Source organism: Dipodomys ordii, unplaced genomic scaffold (assembly GCF_000151885.1).
Source record: "Dipodomys ordii isolate 6190 unplaced genomic scaffold, Dord_2.0 Scaffold3, whole genome shotgun sequence".
Lineage (NCBI taxonomy): Eukaryota > Metazoa > Chordata > Mammalia > Rodentia > Heteromyidae > Dipodomys > Dipodomys ordii.
The window spans coordinates 2,171,060-2,187,441 of NW_012267219.1; the positions used below are offsets into that span (position 1 = coordinate 2,171,060).

A 16,382-nucleotide genomic window follows, 5' to 3' on the forward strand; every position below is an offset into this window, starting at 1 on the left:
TATATATATATATATATATATATATATATATATATATATATATATATATATATATTGTTATTACAAAAGGGCTACAGTTATATAAGTCAGGTAAAGAGAACACTTCTTCCCTTCCTGTGTCTGTTTTTCCCTCCTGTCCTCACCCACAAGTTGCATAGTTCATTTTCAACGTAGTGTCTAGTGAGTACCACTGCTGCATTCCTTTCACCCTTTGTCACTCCATTTCTGTGCCCCTGACCCTCCCGAAGACAGATAAATGAACAAACAAGACAAAAAGAAAACAGAAACAAAAACAAAGAGAAAAACCTCGTTTCCATATCCTGGAGTTCTTTTCAATAAATATTATTTTATAGGATCAGATGCACATAGGCATGGCGTCTTTGTGTTTCTCACCTAAGAGTATCCTTCTTTGGTCCCTCCTTTGTGAATGCCTACCATCCTGTATAATTTATCATGTCCCAGCGTATTTTAGATCTAGCTTCCACATATAAGAGAAAATACATGTTGTTTGGCTCTCTGAGCTTGGTTTACCTCACTTTGGAATGGAAATTTTTTAATGGACCAAGCAGTGTCTTTCATTTGAATTGTTTTTAATGTTTTAATGCATCTTTATATTTGGCAAGACTTATGTTTTATGTGACAAATTTGCTTACAACAGGCATGTGTTCTTGCTAATTATTAAGCTTCTTTATTGCTGAATAACTCTGAAAGCCTTCTAGTGAAAATACTGTTGGGTAAAATAGTGTGGTTGAAAAATCTTGGAACTCCATCTGCTTTGTTAGGATAATGAAAGGTAGGTGTTTCTAAATGAATGGAAGCTGTCATCACACAAGAAGGGCCAAGCGAGTGACTTGCTTTGTAATTGTCAGCATGTTATGGCATTGACTTTTGGCCATGTCAGCATTATTTTTCATGACAATCATCCTTGTACTAATAGTCCTTTGATAATAATTTTCACATATTCTATTACTCAGTAAAACAAGTCAAGCATCCCTTTAGTACATCACGGGGTGTGCTGGGTTTGGGGAAGAATCAGAAGAGATCTCAGCCTAGTTCTGGCCAGGGAACCAGCCTGGTATTCCCTCCATGTAGTGTCCAGCAAGCCTACCCTTAAACCTCACACTCTTGCCTCTCCAAAGTTATTCCAGCTTTCCCATCAGCACCCTTTTCCTTCTCTAGCAGACCCCTTCTAAGCAAGACATTGGGCAGAGCAACTACCCTGGAATTTTGGCATTTGGAGGAGCTAAGGAGAAAGCTTCTTTTTTCCAAGTATGTTCTGGAAGCAATGCCTCAACATCAACAAGAGGGGTGGGGCATATTTTCTCTTAGGCAGGAGCATGCTAGTAACGTAAGATTTTTTTTCTTTTTCCTTTCATGGGGTTTGAACTCAGGGCCTTGAGCTGTCCCTGAGCTCTTTTGCTCAAGGATAGTGCTCTCCCACTTTGAGCCATAGTGCCACTTCTAGTTTTTCTGTTGGTTAACTGGAGATAAAAGTCTCATTGGGGGCTGGGAAGGTGGCTCAGTGGTAGAGCGCTTGCCTTGCATGCATGAGGCCCTGGGTTCGATTCCTCAGCACCACATAAGCAGAAAAAAAAAGCTGGAAGTGGCGCTGTGGCTCAAGTGTAGAGCGCTAGCCTTGAGCTGAAGAGCTGAGGGACAGTGTACAGGCCCAGAGTTCAGGCCCACGACCGGACCCCCCCCCAAAAAAGAGTCTCATTGGATAGCCTGGCGCTGGTGGCTTATGCCTGTAATCCTAGCTATTCAGGAGGCTGAGATCTGAGAATCACAATTCAAAGCCAACCCGGGCAGGAAAGTCCATAAGACTTTTACCTCTAATTAACCACCAGAAAACTGAAAGTGGCACTGTGGCTCAAATGGTAGAGGGTGAGCCTCGAGTTGAAGAGCTGAGGGACAGAGCCCAGGCCCAAAGTTCAAGCTCCAGGACTGACAAAAAAAAAAAAGTTTTATTGGGTATTTCCTTCTTGAGCTGGCTTGGAACTGCAATCCTAAGATCTCCTGAGTAGCTAGGATTATAGGCATGAGCCACCAGCTCCTGGCTTCTAAACAGATTCTTTTATAATGAAAATAACTACTTCCAAATGTTGATCTATTACATACTTCTCTGAAATTGCCTTTAAATTGTTAAACTTGGTTTTGTAACATAGTAAAAGGACTAGGGAAGGGGCTCAAGTAATTTTAAACCATTTGTATGATAAAGTAATATGCTTATGTTTTCAAAAAACACTAAAAACAAAGTAATGTGTATTTATATATTTTTTAAAAAAAACACACCAAAGCTGGGTGCTGGTGGCTCATGCCTGTAATCCTAGCTACTCAGGAGGCTGAGATCTGAGAATCGAGGTTCAAAGCCAGCCCAGACAGCAAAGTCCAAAGCCAGCCCAGCCAGAAAAGTCCAAGTGACTATTTTTTTTTTCCCTGTCGTGGGCTTGAACTCTGGGCCCGGGTGCTGTTCTGAGTTCTTCAGCTCAAGGCCAGTGCTCTACCACTTGAGCCACGGCAACACTTCAAGTTTTCTGGTGGTTAATTGGAGATAAGAGTCTCATGGACTTTGTTGCTCAGGCTGGCTTTGAACCGTGATCCTCAGATCTCAGCCTCCTGGGTAACTAGGATTAGAAGTGTGAGCCACCGGCGCCCGGCTCTATAAGACTTTTATCACCAATTAACCAGAAAACTGGAAGTGGTACAGTAGCCCAAAGTAGTAGAATACTAGCTTTGAGCAAAAGAGTTTGGGACAGAGCCCATGCCCTGAGTTCAAGCCCCCAACTCACACACACACACACACACACACACAGACACACAGACACACACACACACACACACACACACGTAAAGAAATAACTCCTTATGCAAGATCTCTGCAGGAAAGAACCAGATAGGGTGGCATCTATTTTCAACTAGAGTCAAAGGAATAAGCTGATCCATCTTGGAGTTAGCCTCAAGCTTTTCCTCCCCCATCACTTGGGAAGCCTCCCTGAAGCATACATGTGTGGGAAGGAGAGACCTACTGCAACAGTACAGGAACACGGGAGAAGGAGCCACCTCTGTTTGTGACTTCAGGGTTCCCACTTGAGCCTGCTTCTGAATATGTGGTCATCACAGTCCAATGGGTTGCTGCTATTGCCATGTCCAGTCTCCTGGCAGTGGAGCTCTAGTGCAGCTCCAGCTCACCTAGTCCCTTCCTTCATGCCCCCAATGGGCAGCTTTAACCTTCAGAGTTCTATCTCTGAGTCCTGATCAGGCTGGCAGGCTTTCAAACCACTTGGTAAATTAAGCAGTAGTCCCAAGGGCTATATTTGAAAGCCATGGCTATTATTTATTTTGTCAGTTGTAGGGCTTGAACTCTGGGCCTGGTTGCTGTCCCTCAGCTCTTCAGCTCAAGGCTAGCGCTCTACCACTGGAGCCACAGTGCCACTTACGGCATTTTCTGTGTATGTGGTACTGAGGAGTCGAACCCAAGGTTTCATGCATGCTAGGCAAGCACTCTACCACGAGGCCACCTTCCCACCTTGTTTTTTTTTTAAATTAATTTATTTTTTATTGTGAAAATACCATACAGAGGGGTTACAATTACATGGGCAAGATAACCCACCCTAGTTTTAAGACATTTTAAAAAATGATTTTATTGAGGCAACTGAAACATGTTTAGTCAGAAGGCAGTGAGCTTTAATGCCTCCTCTCCAATTAATTTTACTATATGAGTAGTTCAACTGGTAGAGTACCAGCCTAGCAAGTATGAAGTCCTTAGTTCAAACCTAAGTGAGGGGGAGGGGAAAAGATAGAAGGAAAGAAAGGAAGGAAGGAAGGAAGGAAGAAAGAAAGAAAGAAAGGAAGAAAGAAAGAAAAGAGAGGGGGGAGGTGGAGAGGGGGAAGAAAGGAAGAATAAAGAGAGAAAGAAAGAAAATTTAAAAAGGGATGGAGGGAGGGAGAAACTAGAAAAGAAATTAATGTTGCTATTATCTGGCAGGATTCCTACCAGGAATACAATTTTCTATCCAAAACCTACTGATAGTAGTGCCTATTGATCTGGCACTCAAAGACTAGGACTAGTATAGATTGCCACTGGCGCCAATTAAAATTTCAGACGAGGAGGGTCTCTAGGCCATTCCATGTTGTGGGAAGGTGTAAACTCGCCAGAGCTAACGCATGCACAGAGGAGGAGGGCAGGATCAGAAGAGTGGATTGAGTATCTGCCAAAACACTTGAAATCATGTGGATTACTCATAATATGCCATGATGTTCAGAGCCTTGGGTAGCTGCCTAAGTCAGCTGGTCTCAGGAAGTATAATGGAATCCCTTATATAATGGAAGTATAATGGAATTCCTTGGTTCCTTTTTTCCTAAACTCACCAGGCCTTTTATTTTTGTGCCAGTACTGAAGCTTGAACTCAGGGCCTGGTCACTGTCATTTAGCTTTTTCACACAAGGTTAGCACTCTAGTGCTTGAGCCATAGCTCTACTTTGGACTTTTTGGTGGTTAATTGGAGCTAAGAGTCTCTTGGACTTTCCTGCCTGGAATGGCTTCAAACTGTGATCCTTAATCTTGGCCTCCTGCCTATCTAGGATTATAGATAGGTGTGAGCCACTGGTGCCTGGCTACCTCATTAGTCTTGAAGAGTAAATATCTCAGCAGAATTCTTTGGATGAAGAAGGTTGAATAGGAGCTTTCCTGACATGAGAGTACTCTCCCTTCCCCTGAGGTGTCCCATCCCTCACAGTACCCAACCCAGTTTCCCCCAACTGTGCACCTAACTGTTGGCTTCCTAGGCCTTGGCTGGTTTTATGGAAGTCCAGTTGACTATGGCATCCACTAGGGAGGTAGGCAAGTAGCTCATGGGGAGGTAGACGAGCTTGGCATCCCAGCCAGCCGTGTAGCGAGTGCGAGGATGATGGGCAATCAAAGCATGCTCCATGCAGTCTGTCACCAAGAACAGGTTCTTTGTGCACTTTTGGGGCAATGTTGCAAACAGTTTCAGGTCTGTGGAGAATGAGAAAGTGATTCAGGTATCTGTCTTCCTCCCATCACTCCTGCTCTGGGATCAATGGCAGAAGGGAAGTGTCTCCTAAGATCTCATTCCTCCCACCCTAGGAAGCCAGGTCCAAACCTAATCTATCCAAACACTCTGGAAGTACCAGAACCCATCCTCAAGGAACAATTGTTCCACATTCTGCCTCAGTTCCTGGGAATGTGGGCAGGACATCAACAAAAGTTCTCTATCCTTAATAGAAGGAAAGCTGAACAGATGGGAAACAGTCTCTCCATCCAGCTCACATGCATGCACAGGCTTTCCTGTCTAGATTCACTTTCCAGTCCCAGCTTCTGGTGAATCAGAATCCTGTCTTAGGTCAATGATTCTAAGGAGCTCTCCTGTGGCAAACCATATACTATCAGAGGCCCTTACAGTAGACTAAGGATTCTGGATGAGGGTACAAGTTTCCCACGTCCACAGCTCACTTACAGGATGCCAGAAATTCCTCGCCATAGGTCTCCTTGATCTCAGAGCTGGCCTTGTTCCATAGCTCCTTGAAGCTCACCAATAATGAATCACTCTGGATTAACCCAGTGTAGAAGAAACCAGGTTCGATAATAGCCACCTTCACCCCAAAACAGGAGAGATCCCTCCTGCAAGACAAATGGGCAGAAAGCAAGGATTTCACAGGAATTTTTCAAAAAAGAAATAATACAATAATGACCCAATGAAAGACTGGGAGAGAAAAGTTCAAAAGCTTGAGATCTGAAACTAAAAGTTATAAAGAAAGCATTGCATCTGTACATTTGAATATCACTGCAAGTATTTTGCATAGACCAGCTCTAAATCCTACCTAGCAATTTAAGAGTTACCTTTTACCACTTTCCTTCACATGTAATGGATAACCAGGCTTTGCCCATGTTACCATCTCCATACTCCTTGGGCTCTCCTTCCCTGCTCCTACCCCAGGAAGCTCTCAGTTGGGCTCCTGCAACTCTCTTCTAGGCAGGATCTCTTTCCTTCATCTTCACTCCTTGCCAGTAGGAGTGCCCTGTAGCCATCATGGATGCTGACTGGCCCAAGTGAGAGGCTGCCCTCCCAACAGCATGCTTTACATAACTGGGCAGAAACCCACCTGCCCAGTCTCCTTTCTACCAGGTTTTCGCCTTTCTCAAGGCACCCCAGCAGCTCAGATAGTAAAGCTCTCACTGGTTCTGGGCTGATGACATTTTCTCACACATGACACTTTCTTTCCACCCTTCTTTACCCAGGTACTAAGCTCAGCTTTTCCTTTCTTGGCTCAGATACTTTCTTTAAGACCATCCAGAAATGGAAGGCTACCATGGTCACCACAGCTGACTTGGTCACAATCAATGTAAATAATGGCAATGATGACTCTGTCTTGTCTCTCCCTTATCCAGCTGCCAGCGATTTTAGGTCAGGGACAGAACTCTAATGCTGAGCTCAGGTATAGTTATTGTGTAGTCAAACAAGAGTCCCACATGGATCTGTTGAATTGAGCAGGATGCTCAGCCCACCTCAAGAACTTTCTGAAGCTGAGGTCATGGGGCTGGGCTTTGGGCCCAAATTATCTCCATCCCAAATCTGCTCAGAGGCTCTTCAACTATGATCCTCATCCAGGGCAGGGTGAGTGTAACTGAACTCAGGCCTGGGATCCCCTCCCTGTAACCAGGACTTGAAAAGATGGTTCTCAATAAATGATTACCTAAATCCAGAAAAAGGATCATAGAGTCACAACAAACCGAGAAAGAAGGCTCTCCAAATCAAGGCTGCCAAAACTGGAATCAAACAAGACATCTTGCCAAAGTCTCCCCCAGGGTATTCCAGTACCTGAGGGAGTCTGAGAAGGCCTCTATGCCGAACTTGGAGATGCAGTAGCCACCACCAAAAATTGCAACGCGGCCCATGACACTGGAGACATTGACCACGCGGCCCCTTGCCTTCTTCACTAAGGAAAGCATGCTCAGAGTCACCTCGATGACCCCCAACAGATTCACCTCGAGAATTTTGACATAGTCCTGTTTGTTCATCCACTCAGTGGGGCCACAGGGAACGGCGATGCCTGCATTGTTCACCAGGCCCCAGAGTCCTGGGGACATTGGGAAAATAAGAGAGAGGATGACATTGTGTTAGATTTGTGCAGGGTGGACACAGTTCTGGCTCACATTCACACTCAGCCAGATGCAGAACATGTTGATAGGTGCTGGACTGAGAGCAGGTAGAACAAATACATGAGGCTGCAGGGTTGTCGGTGTGGATTCTGGACGGTATGACTGACAAATCTCTCCTCCTACTTTTGGGGTACGTGCATGCGTGAGTGTGTGTGAGTGTGTGTGTGTGTGTGTGTGTGTGTGTGTGTGTGTGTGTGGTGTGTTGATACTGTGGCTTGAACTCAGGGGTTCACATTCTCATTCTCTCTTGGCTTTTTCTCTCAAGGCTGGTACTGTACCACTTCAGCCATAACTCTACTTCTGGCTTTTTGCTGGTTAGTTAAAGATAAGAGCCTCTCAGATTTGTCTGCCCAGGCTGTCTTTGGACTGCAATATTCAGATCTAGACTCCTGAGTAGCAGCATTGTAGGTGTGAGCCACCAATGCCCTATTCTTCCTCCCGTTGTGACTCTTCCTGCTCCGGCCCTCTGCCTCATGGGAACAGGCAATCACCTCAAGGCTGATAGGTGTGCTGGAGATACTGTGCATTCATTAGTCTGAGAACAAACTATGTGGGGGGGGGGTTATACATTAATGTTATCCTTACAGACATTTTATCCTTTTACTTCAACTTCCAGATTTTTCTAGGAGCATATACAGAGTACTCCACACTATCTATTGAGAGAAAAGAAGGATGGGAGAAAGGAAAAGAAGAATATAAAAGGGAAAAAGGAAGAAAAGGCAAGACTTAAGTTTAGGTAGTTTAGTTAGGGAATAGAAACCCAAAGGCCTAGTTTGGGGAGAATTTGGAAAACAATGCTGTGTGTGTCCTCAGAAAACTGGCCCTGAAACTTCCCCTGCAGAGCTGTTGAGCAACTTTCTGGAAGAAGCAATTGCAAAATGCAAAGAGCAGCTTCAGGGAGGAGGCAGGACCTCCTTGTTTTACCTACAGAACACAAGTTCTACTCCAGAAGTGCTCTCTTTCTTTCACAGTGCTGTTCTCCCATTACTCCCTCATCTCCCATCCCAGATCACTGATCTTTGTATAATCATTCTGGAAAGCCAGACACCAGTGCTGTGTTTAAAGAGATTTAAACAAAGCTGGACACCGGTGGCTCACGCCTGTAACCCTAGCTACTCAGGAGGCTGAGATCTGAGGATCACGGTTCAAAGCCAGCCGGAGCAGGAAAAGTCCTTGAGACTCTTATCTCCAATAAAACACTCAGAAAACCAGAAGTGGCACCGTGGCTCAAGTGATAGAGTGCTAGCTTTGAATTGAAGAGCTGAGGGACAGCACCCAGGCCCAGAGTTCAAGCCCCACGACTAACAAAAAAGAAAAAGAAAAAAAAGAGAGAGAGATTTAAACAAATAGAACTTTACAAAGATGCCATTTATAACAATAAAAAGTGGGCTGGGAAGCTGGCTCAGTGATAGAGAGCTTGCCTTGCATGCCTGAGGCCCTGGCTTCGATTCCTCAGCACCACATAAAGCAAAATGAAAAAAGCGGGAAGTGGTGCTGTGGCTCAAGTGGTAGAGCACTAGCCTTGAGCTGAAGAGCTGAGGGACAGCGCCCAGGCCCAGATTTCAAGCCCCATGACCGGAACCCCCCCCCAAAAAAAAAACAATAAAAAGTAAGAAAAGCTGGATATGTAATGCATGCCTACAATCCCAGCACTGGAGAAGCTGAGGGATGAGGGTCTTAAGTTTGAATCCAGCCTGAGCTATATAGCAACACTTTTCTCAAAAACTTAAAACCAGGAGCTGGGAATGTGGCTTAGTGTAGAGAACTTACCTAGCATGCATGAAGCCCTGGGTTCGATTCCTCAGTACCACATACACAGAAAAAGCCAGAAGTGGCACTGTGGCTCAAGTGGTAGAATGCTAACCTTGAGCTAAAAAGAAGTTCAATGCCCAGGCCCTGAGTTCAAGCCCCTGGCAAAAAAAACAAAAACAAAAACAAAAACCAAAAAATTAAAATCCCTCAGGTGCTAGTGGCTAAAGCCTATAATCCTAGCTACTCAAGAGGCTGAGCACTGAGGATCATGGTTCAAAGCCAGCCTGACTGAGCAGGAAAGTCTATGAGACTCTTATCTCCAATTAATCACCAAAAAGCCTGAAGTGGAGTTTAGCTAAAAAGACAGAGTGCTAGCTTTGAGCAGAAAAGCTCAGGGATAGCATCTAGGCTCTGAGTTCAAGGCCCCAGAACTTGTGCGCGTGCACACACACACACACACACACACACACACAAACACACACACACACGCTCACACATGCACACATGCACACACAATTAAAATAAAGCAACTTAAAAACAAAAATGTGCAAAACAGTTCCTGTATCCAACCACTAGAGATGTTTAAAAAAAGTAGGGATATGTCAAAGGCTGGAATGTTCTATATTATTAAACACTATTTGAAGAAATTTTCAATAGGTGGCAAAATTGCTAATACTAGGGTGTGTGTGTGTGTGTGTGTGTGTGTGTGTGTGTGTGTGTGTGTGTGTGTGTGTGTGCGCGCGCGCATGCGCACATGTGTTAGTACCAGGGCTTGAACGCAAAGCCTGGGTGCTGTCCCTGAGCTTTTATGCTCAAGGCTAGCGTTAGACCACTTTGAGTCATAGCGCCACTATCAGCTTTGTTGTTGTTGTTGTTTGTGATTAATTGGAGATAAGAGTTTAAAGAACCTTCCTACCTGGGCTGGCTTCAAACCATGATCCTCAGATCTCAGCCTCCTGAGTAGCTAGGATTACAAGTGTTTGCTACCAGATACTGGCCTATTGTTTTATTTATTATTTTTTTTGGTGGTAGCACTTAAATGAAGTTAAACCACACCTCTAGCCTCTCCTCCTACCCCCCCTTTGTAATGAAAAGGATAAGATAGAGCAGGGTGCAGGTGACTCAAGCATGTAATCCTAGCTTCTCAGGAGGCTGAGATCTGAGGATTGCGAATTAAAGCCAGCCCAGGCAAGAAAGTCCATGAGACTCTTATCTCCAATAAACCACCAGAAAACCAGAAGTGGCACTGTGGCTCAAGTGGTAGAGCGCTTGCCTTGAGCTGAACAGCTGAGGGACAACGCACAGGCCCAGAGTTCAAGCGCTATGACCACCAAAAAAAAGAATAAGATACAAACTATGAATTAAATATAATCCTACCAGGCACCAGTGTCTCACATCTATAATCCTAGCTATTCAGAAGGCTGAGCTCTGAGGACTCTGGTTTGAAGCCAGCCAGGCAGGAAAGAAAGTTCTTAAGACTCTATCTCTAATTAATTATCAAAAAGCAGGAAGTGTAGCTATGGCTCAAGTGGTAGAGATACAGCCTTGAATGAAAAAGCTAAGGGACAACACTAGGTCCTGAGTTTAAGCCCTAATAGTGGCACCAAAATAAATAAATACATGAACTAAACTAAATACCTGGGTCACAGTATTGATAGCATTTATCTCTGACAGGTAAGACTTCAGGTGAATTTTGTTATGACTTCATACATTCCAAGATTTTCAACAAAAATCATATTTTATATTTATTCCTAGATAAAAGAAATTAATGTTCTTTTCTTACCTCACAAAACACATAATATGGTGAAAGGAAGAAGAAAGAAAGGAGGGAAGGAGGGAAGGAAGAAAAAGGAAGGAAGGAAAGAAGGAAGGAAGGGAAAGAAAATAACCTCCCTCCTAGTTTTGTCCCGTCCTGCTGTAAACATGGGCATGGTCTTGGCTCTGGTATAGGTGGAGGATGAGAGGTGAGTAGTGAGAACAAGTGACAGTGCTGATGCATGAATCCCCCTCCAGCAATGCCAGCAACACACACAGCTCCCTGCACTCCAGGGCCACAGGAACCTCTTCTCTTCTAGAAAGGCATGGGGCTCTTAACCTGGTACTCAGTATCCAGCAGTTCAGACTTTCAAGGAAGGCAAAGAACAAAAATGAATCTTGGAGAATAAACTCTCTCCAGAACATCCTGTTACCAAGACTAGAGAGATCTCAAAATGGTAGAGGGCTGGAGGAAAAAAGCATCTCCAAGGGACATGCTGGGAGGGGGAGAAAGTTGTTATTATTTCAAGCTTCAACAAACCTCTCAGGAATCCTGCCAGGGAGCACACAGAAGTCCTCTGTCCACACAGAAAAGAAACCGACAGACATGCAGGCAGTACCTCTGTCTCCCACGCGCTCCTTCACCCACTGGGTGGCTGCAGCAATGCTCTCTGTGTTGGTGACATCTAGGATCACGGTCTCCAGCCTTTCTGATGCCTTGTTCCTCAGCTGCTCAGCCCCCTTCTCCGTCAGACATGCAGCCAGCACCCTCAAGCCTCGCATGTCCAGCTGTCTGGCCAGCAGGTTCCCGAAGCCCGAGTCACAGCCTGTGATGAAGACATACTTGTCCTGGAGGTGGCTCACCACCTGCCTCTCTCGGTACCAGCGCAGCAGGTAGTACAGACCCACGAGGACCACAAAGTAGAGCCACATGGCTTTAGAGAGGACAGGCGCAGACACAATGAAGTTAAACAAGTCTGCCAATAAAAACAGAGAGCTGTGGCAGGCAGGGAAGCTTACAGGTCTCTGAGATAGCGTTCTCACACTCCTGCCTGATCACTGACTCTCTGGAACCTTTTTTTTTTCTTTCAATTATTACCTTGCTCCACCTTTCTACTCTTTGAACTGTTTTGATTATATTGATGCATTAAATGCCCTTGGATATCCCAAGTCATGACCATAAGCAAAACACAAAATCACACTAATTCATTGGTTGCTCTGTGATTTCTTGTGGCCACATAGAAACCCACATACTCTATGTATCACATGCCCTACTCTGATCAAGCTCCAGACTCGCACTGCCTTTGTGTGCCTTACATGCTAATACTTATCATGGTCTTTGTCTACACATGAGGTAGTAATGAGAATTTAGTCTTGGAGCCAAAACACACAGTGAAACCTTCACTGTGGGGTTTCTCATTGGCTTGGCACCCAGAATCGCTCCTGAGAAAATGAAGTCCCTTTCATTTCCTGCAGAACAACAGGAAAAAGCCAAAGGAGTAGGACAGAAGATTTAAGTGCCTTTCTGGTGTAGTAGTTGTCTGGAATGATAGAGCCAGAGACCTTAAACAGGGAGTCTGACTTGAAAGGCAAGGAAAGGAAGGTAAAAAGGGAATGGGGGCTAGAATCAAACTCCCAGAGCTACTGGAAGGGAAAGAGAGTGCCTTCTACCTGCTGAAGCTGATCTTTTCCAAGCTGCAGGGATCTCAAGTTGTAACTGCCACTAATTACCCTAACCAGTTTCCCCACATACTTTCCCAGCAAACTATAGATAAAACTTCCTTTTGTGTGCTAGTACTAGGGCTTGAACCCAGGTCCTGGGCACTGTCCCTAAGCTATGTTTGTTCAAGGTCAGCATTCTACCATTTCAGCCACACTTCCTCTTCTGAATTTTTGCTGGTTAATTGGAGAGACAAGTCTCACAGACTTTCCTGCTAGAGTTGGCTTCAAACTGCAATCCCCAGATCTCAGCTTTCTAAGTCGATAGGAAGATATGCACATGCCTCCAACACTTGGCTTAGATGAAACTTAAGAGTGGTATGTGGAATTTTGCAACAGATCCCTGGCTGTAGGGATATGCCTGATTCCTTGATACCAGCTTAAGATAAACCAGGAGTTTCCAGCCAGGATGGCATTTTTTTTTTGTCCTAACCCATATATACACAGATTTCTCTTTCTGATCCAAATTGATGCAAATTATTGCCATCTAGGACCATAGTTCTGGCCACAAGTCCCCAGTAAATTGCATGTAGTGCAACCCTCTATCTATCTTCCTCTCCTGCTGCTTATATCTCACAGCACCTTGACGTCAGTCTTCCTACATGAGTACTGAGTTGTGGAGCACCAACCTTGGGTACCTGTCTCATGCCCTTTGCAATAAGGTCCTCTCTTGTCAGGCCACACATCGAGAATCTGTTCCCCTTCAGACACTGATGATTTAAAAGTAAAAAGACTCACTGAACAAGGACCACAGAGACAGCAGGGAGTCTTGATCTTCAGCCAGGCATGAAGGGCTCTGTATGGGCACACAGGAAGGAGCTTCCTCTCTAAAGACCAAAGACAGGGCCAGAGATTGTACAATATATCCTTGGTTCTCAGAGGGCAGGATAAAGAGGGGTAGGGAGCTAAGGCGGTAGGAAGGAACAGAAAAGAAGCCAGTATTTCCCCTACTGTTCGCCTCTACCCAAAGTTCTGTCATTTAGTTAAGGAAAGATGAAGTAGACTAGAAAGGAGGCTTTTCCTGCTGTGGCTGGAGAAACGTCCAGTCCCCCTGCTGGTTAGTTTGAGGTATTGCAGTCTTGGCTCAGGTGTTAGGTTGGAATCTGCCACCCTGGCTGGACTCCACTCTATTCCTTTAATAGCATTGTTTCTGCTATAGGGTGTCCTTCCTCTGGAGCTTTTCAGAGGAAAAGTGGAAAACGGTGCTGGCTGGTAAGAACATGAAGTACTGATGCAAACCTGTTCCTAGCCCTCCAGAGCATGTAACAACATTCTAAGCCAGACAGAGAAACTCAAACCTAAAAGACACACCCCTTCCTGTCAGAAATGGGTGATCTGGGAGGAAGAAAGTGGGAGCCACTTACCCTCTGCTCTTAGAAAGGCCAGCATAGTGATAAGTGGGAATTTCTTTTTTCTAGTGGTGCCCACACACAATGACAGGACGGAGCTCCAGTCCCTGTTCAGATCCACTAGAATGGACCAGGAAAAGAGGGAGTAGAGCAGCCCGAGGTCTGAGAGGACTTGGTGTTCTAAGTATATCAGACTTCTGTGTTCATGTGGGTCTCCTTCCACAGGACAGGCCCGTAGCTCATAGCCTGGTGGAACAGCACCTGTAATTTCTGTCCAGGGAGATTAGAATCCTAAGAGGTCACACCCAGAGAAGGGTCATAGAAGTGAACCTATACCTCTGGACCACTTTCCTCCTCAGATCTACACATTTCTCAGTAATCGGTGTCATTTTTCAGAGAAGAAAAATAATATCAATCTGGAAGCCCCAGTTTAAGCCTGAATAAAGCAACATGTTTCATTTGAATAAAGCAATATGTTGTGCCAGCTAGACAGGTCTAGCTACTTTGACCCACACCTGATCCCTTTTTGGTTTCATTAATATTTACAAAGGTCTGGTGTGTTCTTGCCAGGGTTGATGTGGACTTTGATCCTCCTATCTATGCCTTTCACCCAGCTAGAATTATCTGTGTACTGCCACATCCAGCCCTCATGTGTTGAAAGAGCCAAACACAGAGCTTCGGTGGAATCCCAGCTCTGTGAGGAGAGGGATTAACTCTTCCCCATTTCCTGTGTTTCTGGCTTCCTTCTGGCTATACCTCACATCTAGCAGAGGTGAATGAAGAGGCAGAAAAATACAACATCTGGCTTCACTCCTCACTTTCATCTGTATTTCTTACCCATCTTTATAATAAAGAGTATCTCTTAGAAGCTCTTCAAGGGCAATCATTATGTATAACCTTGTGGGGCCCTTTGAGAACCTAATGAAGGCCCTAAATCTGCATAAAAATACATTCACAACATAACATTTCCTATATAGCACTTTGTAGAGGATTCACAAGGAATACTTTGTTAGATACAAGGAATTCTGGTCAAGAATCCTTACTAGAGACTTAATTGAATGACTAATTTAATTTAATTTGTGAAAGTTGTTTAATTCTTTATGCCTCAGTTTCCTCATGTGATAGTAGCCACTTCATCCTTGTCATGAGGATTAAATGTAGTCATTCATCTCCCTTATAACCGTGTCCAACAAATGGTGGATGTCCAACGAATATTATCTCTTCTGTGATGACTCATAGTGGCAGTTGAGAATGTTTCACTCGCCAAAGAGGAAGTGGACACTGATCCAACTCAGAGAAAGATGACAGTCAGTGGGACTAAAGGACAGTGTTTCAAGGTTCATTCCGTTGAAGCAGTGGGGGAAGGGTATGCTCATGTGTATGCCCTTTGCATGTACTCTATCATCATTATCTTCACTCCGTATACAAGCAGCTTGCGACTGAAAGGTTAAGTGACTAACCCAAAGTCACACAGCCAACTGGGTAGTGGAACAAAGTGTCAAAATCAGATCTGGTTCCTCAAACTTATTATTCACTCTGTCTGGTGAAGGGTGAGTGGTCAGAAAAGAGCTGAGCACAAGGAGCCATGGAGAGTAGTGAACCCTTCTTGGGGGAGTCTGGGGGCCCCCCTTTCCAACACAGTAGCCTGGTGTTGGGCTACTGTACAGATAGGCTGGTTTTCTCCTGGTAGGATGACCACACATGCCTTTTCCACTCAGTGACCTTCTAGAAGCTGCTGCTGAAAATGGGAGTATAGTCACTGCCAAACTCTTTGGCCTTGACCTCTCTACCTTCCACCTGCTCCTGCAGGTGAGGAAAGTCAGGGGAGTTTTCTGGAACAGCCTCATTTACTTCTTCTCCAGCGTCTACGCTCCAGCCTTTTACCCCCAACCCAGCCTTGGAAAGCTTCCAGACTTCCTTCATGTGTCTTGTTATCGCCTCCCTGGTACCTTCCTTCCTTTCCCATTGTGGATCACAATGTCTGGTCCATATATTGGGGTGTGGGGAAGGAGAAGGAGTAAATTTCCAGGAATTGTTTCAAAGCGGCTACAACTGCTGCTTGGAGAAAAACTGTGTGTCCTCCCCAGCTGGCAAAGAGACTACCCCCAGTCCCTTCCTCACACTCCCCCCCCCTTTTCAGCTGCCCTCCACCCCACAAACGAAGGTCACATTAAAAACGCAAAGTTCTCACTTACTGCTTCCTGTGGGAGCACTTTCCCTCTGAGGCTCTGCCAGGAGGAGCCACCAGGACTTCCGGTGCTGCAGATGCGTGGTGGGTGTTGGGCACGGGCGGGGGCTACAGTGAGCAGAGAAGAGGCAGATGAAGGGGATATCAAAGTAAGCCACACTTCACGTTGTCATAGCTCATGAGAAATGTCTTGATCTAGAAGTGATCTCATAGGTGAAAGTATGGTTTGAGAAAACTGCAAAATGAAGCAAGGTTCCTGTGGCTCACATCAGTAACCCTAGCTACTTCACAGACTGAAATCTGAGGATTGTGGTATGAAGTCAGTCTGGGCAGGAAAGTCTATGAGACTCTTACCTCCAATTAACCACCAAAAAAGATAGACGTGATCACTGGGTGCTGGTGGCTCTTGCCTGTAATCCTAGCTACTTAGGAGGCTGAG

At 45.1% G+C, this 16,382-nt stretch overlaps 1 protein-coding gene across 1 annotated transcript; it reads right to left on the reverse strand.

Annotated features, from left to right (window-relative positions):
- Window positions 1-4,620: 4,620 nt before the first annotated feature.
- Window positions 4,621-11,620, reverse strand: Rdh16 (retinol dehydrogenase 16 (all-trans)). Its single transcript, XM_013020098.1, has 4 exons — window positions 11,308-11,620; window positions 6,840-7,098; window positions 5,478-5,641; window positions 4,621-4,996 (listed from the first exon to the last, which is right to left on the reverse strand). Exons 1-4 carry the CDS (start codon window positions 11,618-11,620, stop codon window positions 4,782-4,784), a joined length of 951 nt encoding a protein of 316 aa, XP_012875552.1. The 3' UTR covers window positions 4,621-4,781.
- Between the last annotated feature and the right edge of the window lie 4,762 nt (window positions 11,621-16,382).

Coding starts and splice junctions, on each gene's coding strand:
- Rdh16 (XM_013020098.1), bottom strand. CDS start 11,620: ATGTGGCTCTACTTTGTGGTCCTCGTGGGTCTGTACTACCTGCTGCGC. Junction 7,099..11,307: donor GGAGCGCGTGGGAGACAGAG/GTACTGCCTGCA, acceptor CAATGTCCCCAG/GACTCTGGGGCCTGGTGAAC. Junction 5,642..6,839: donor GCCTTCTCAGACTCCCTCAG/GTACTGGAATAC, acceptor TTTGTCTTGCAG/GAGGGATCTCTCCTGTTTTG.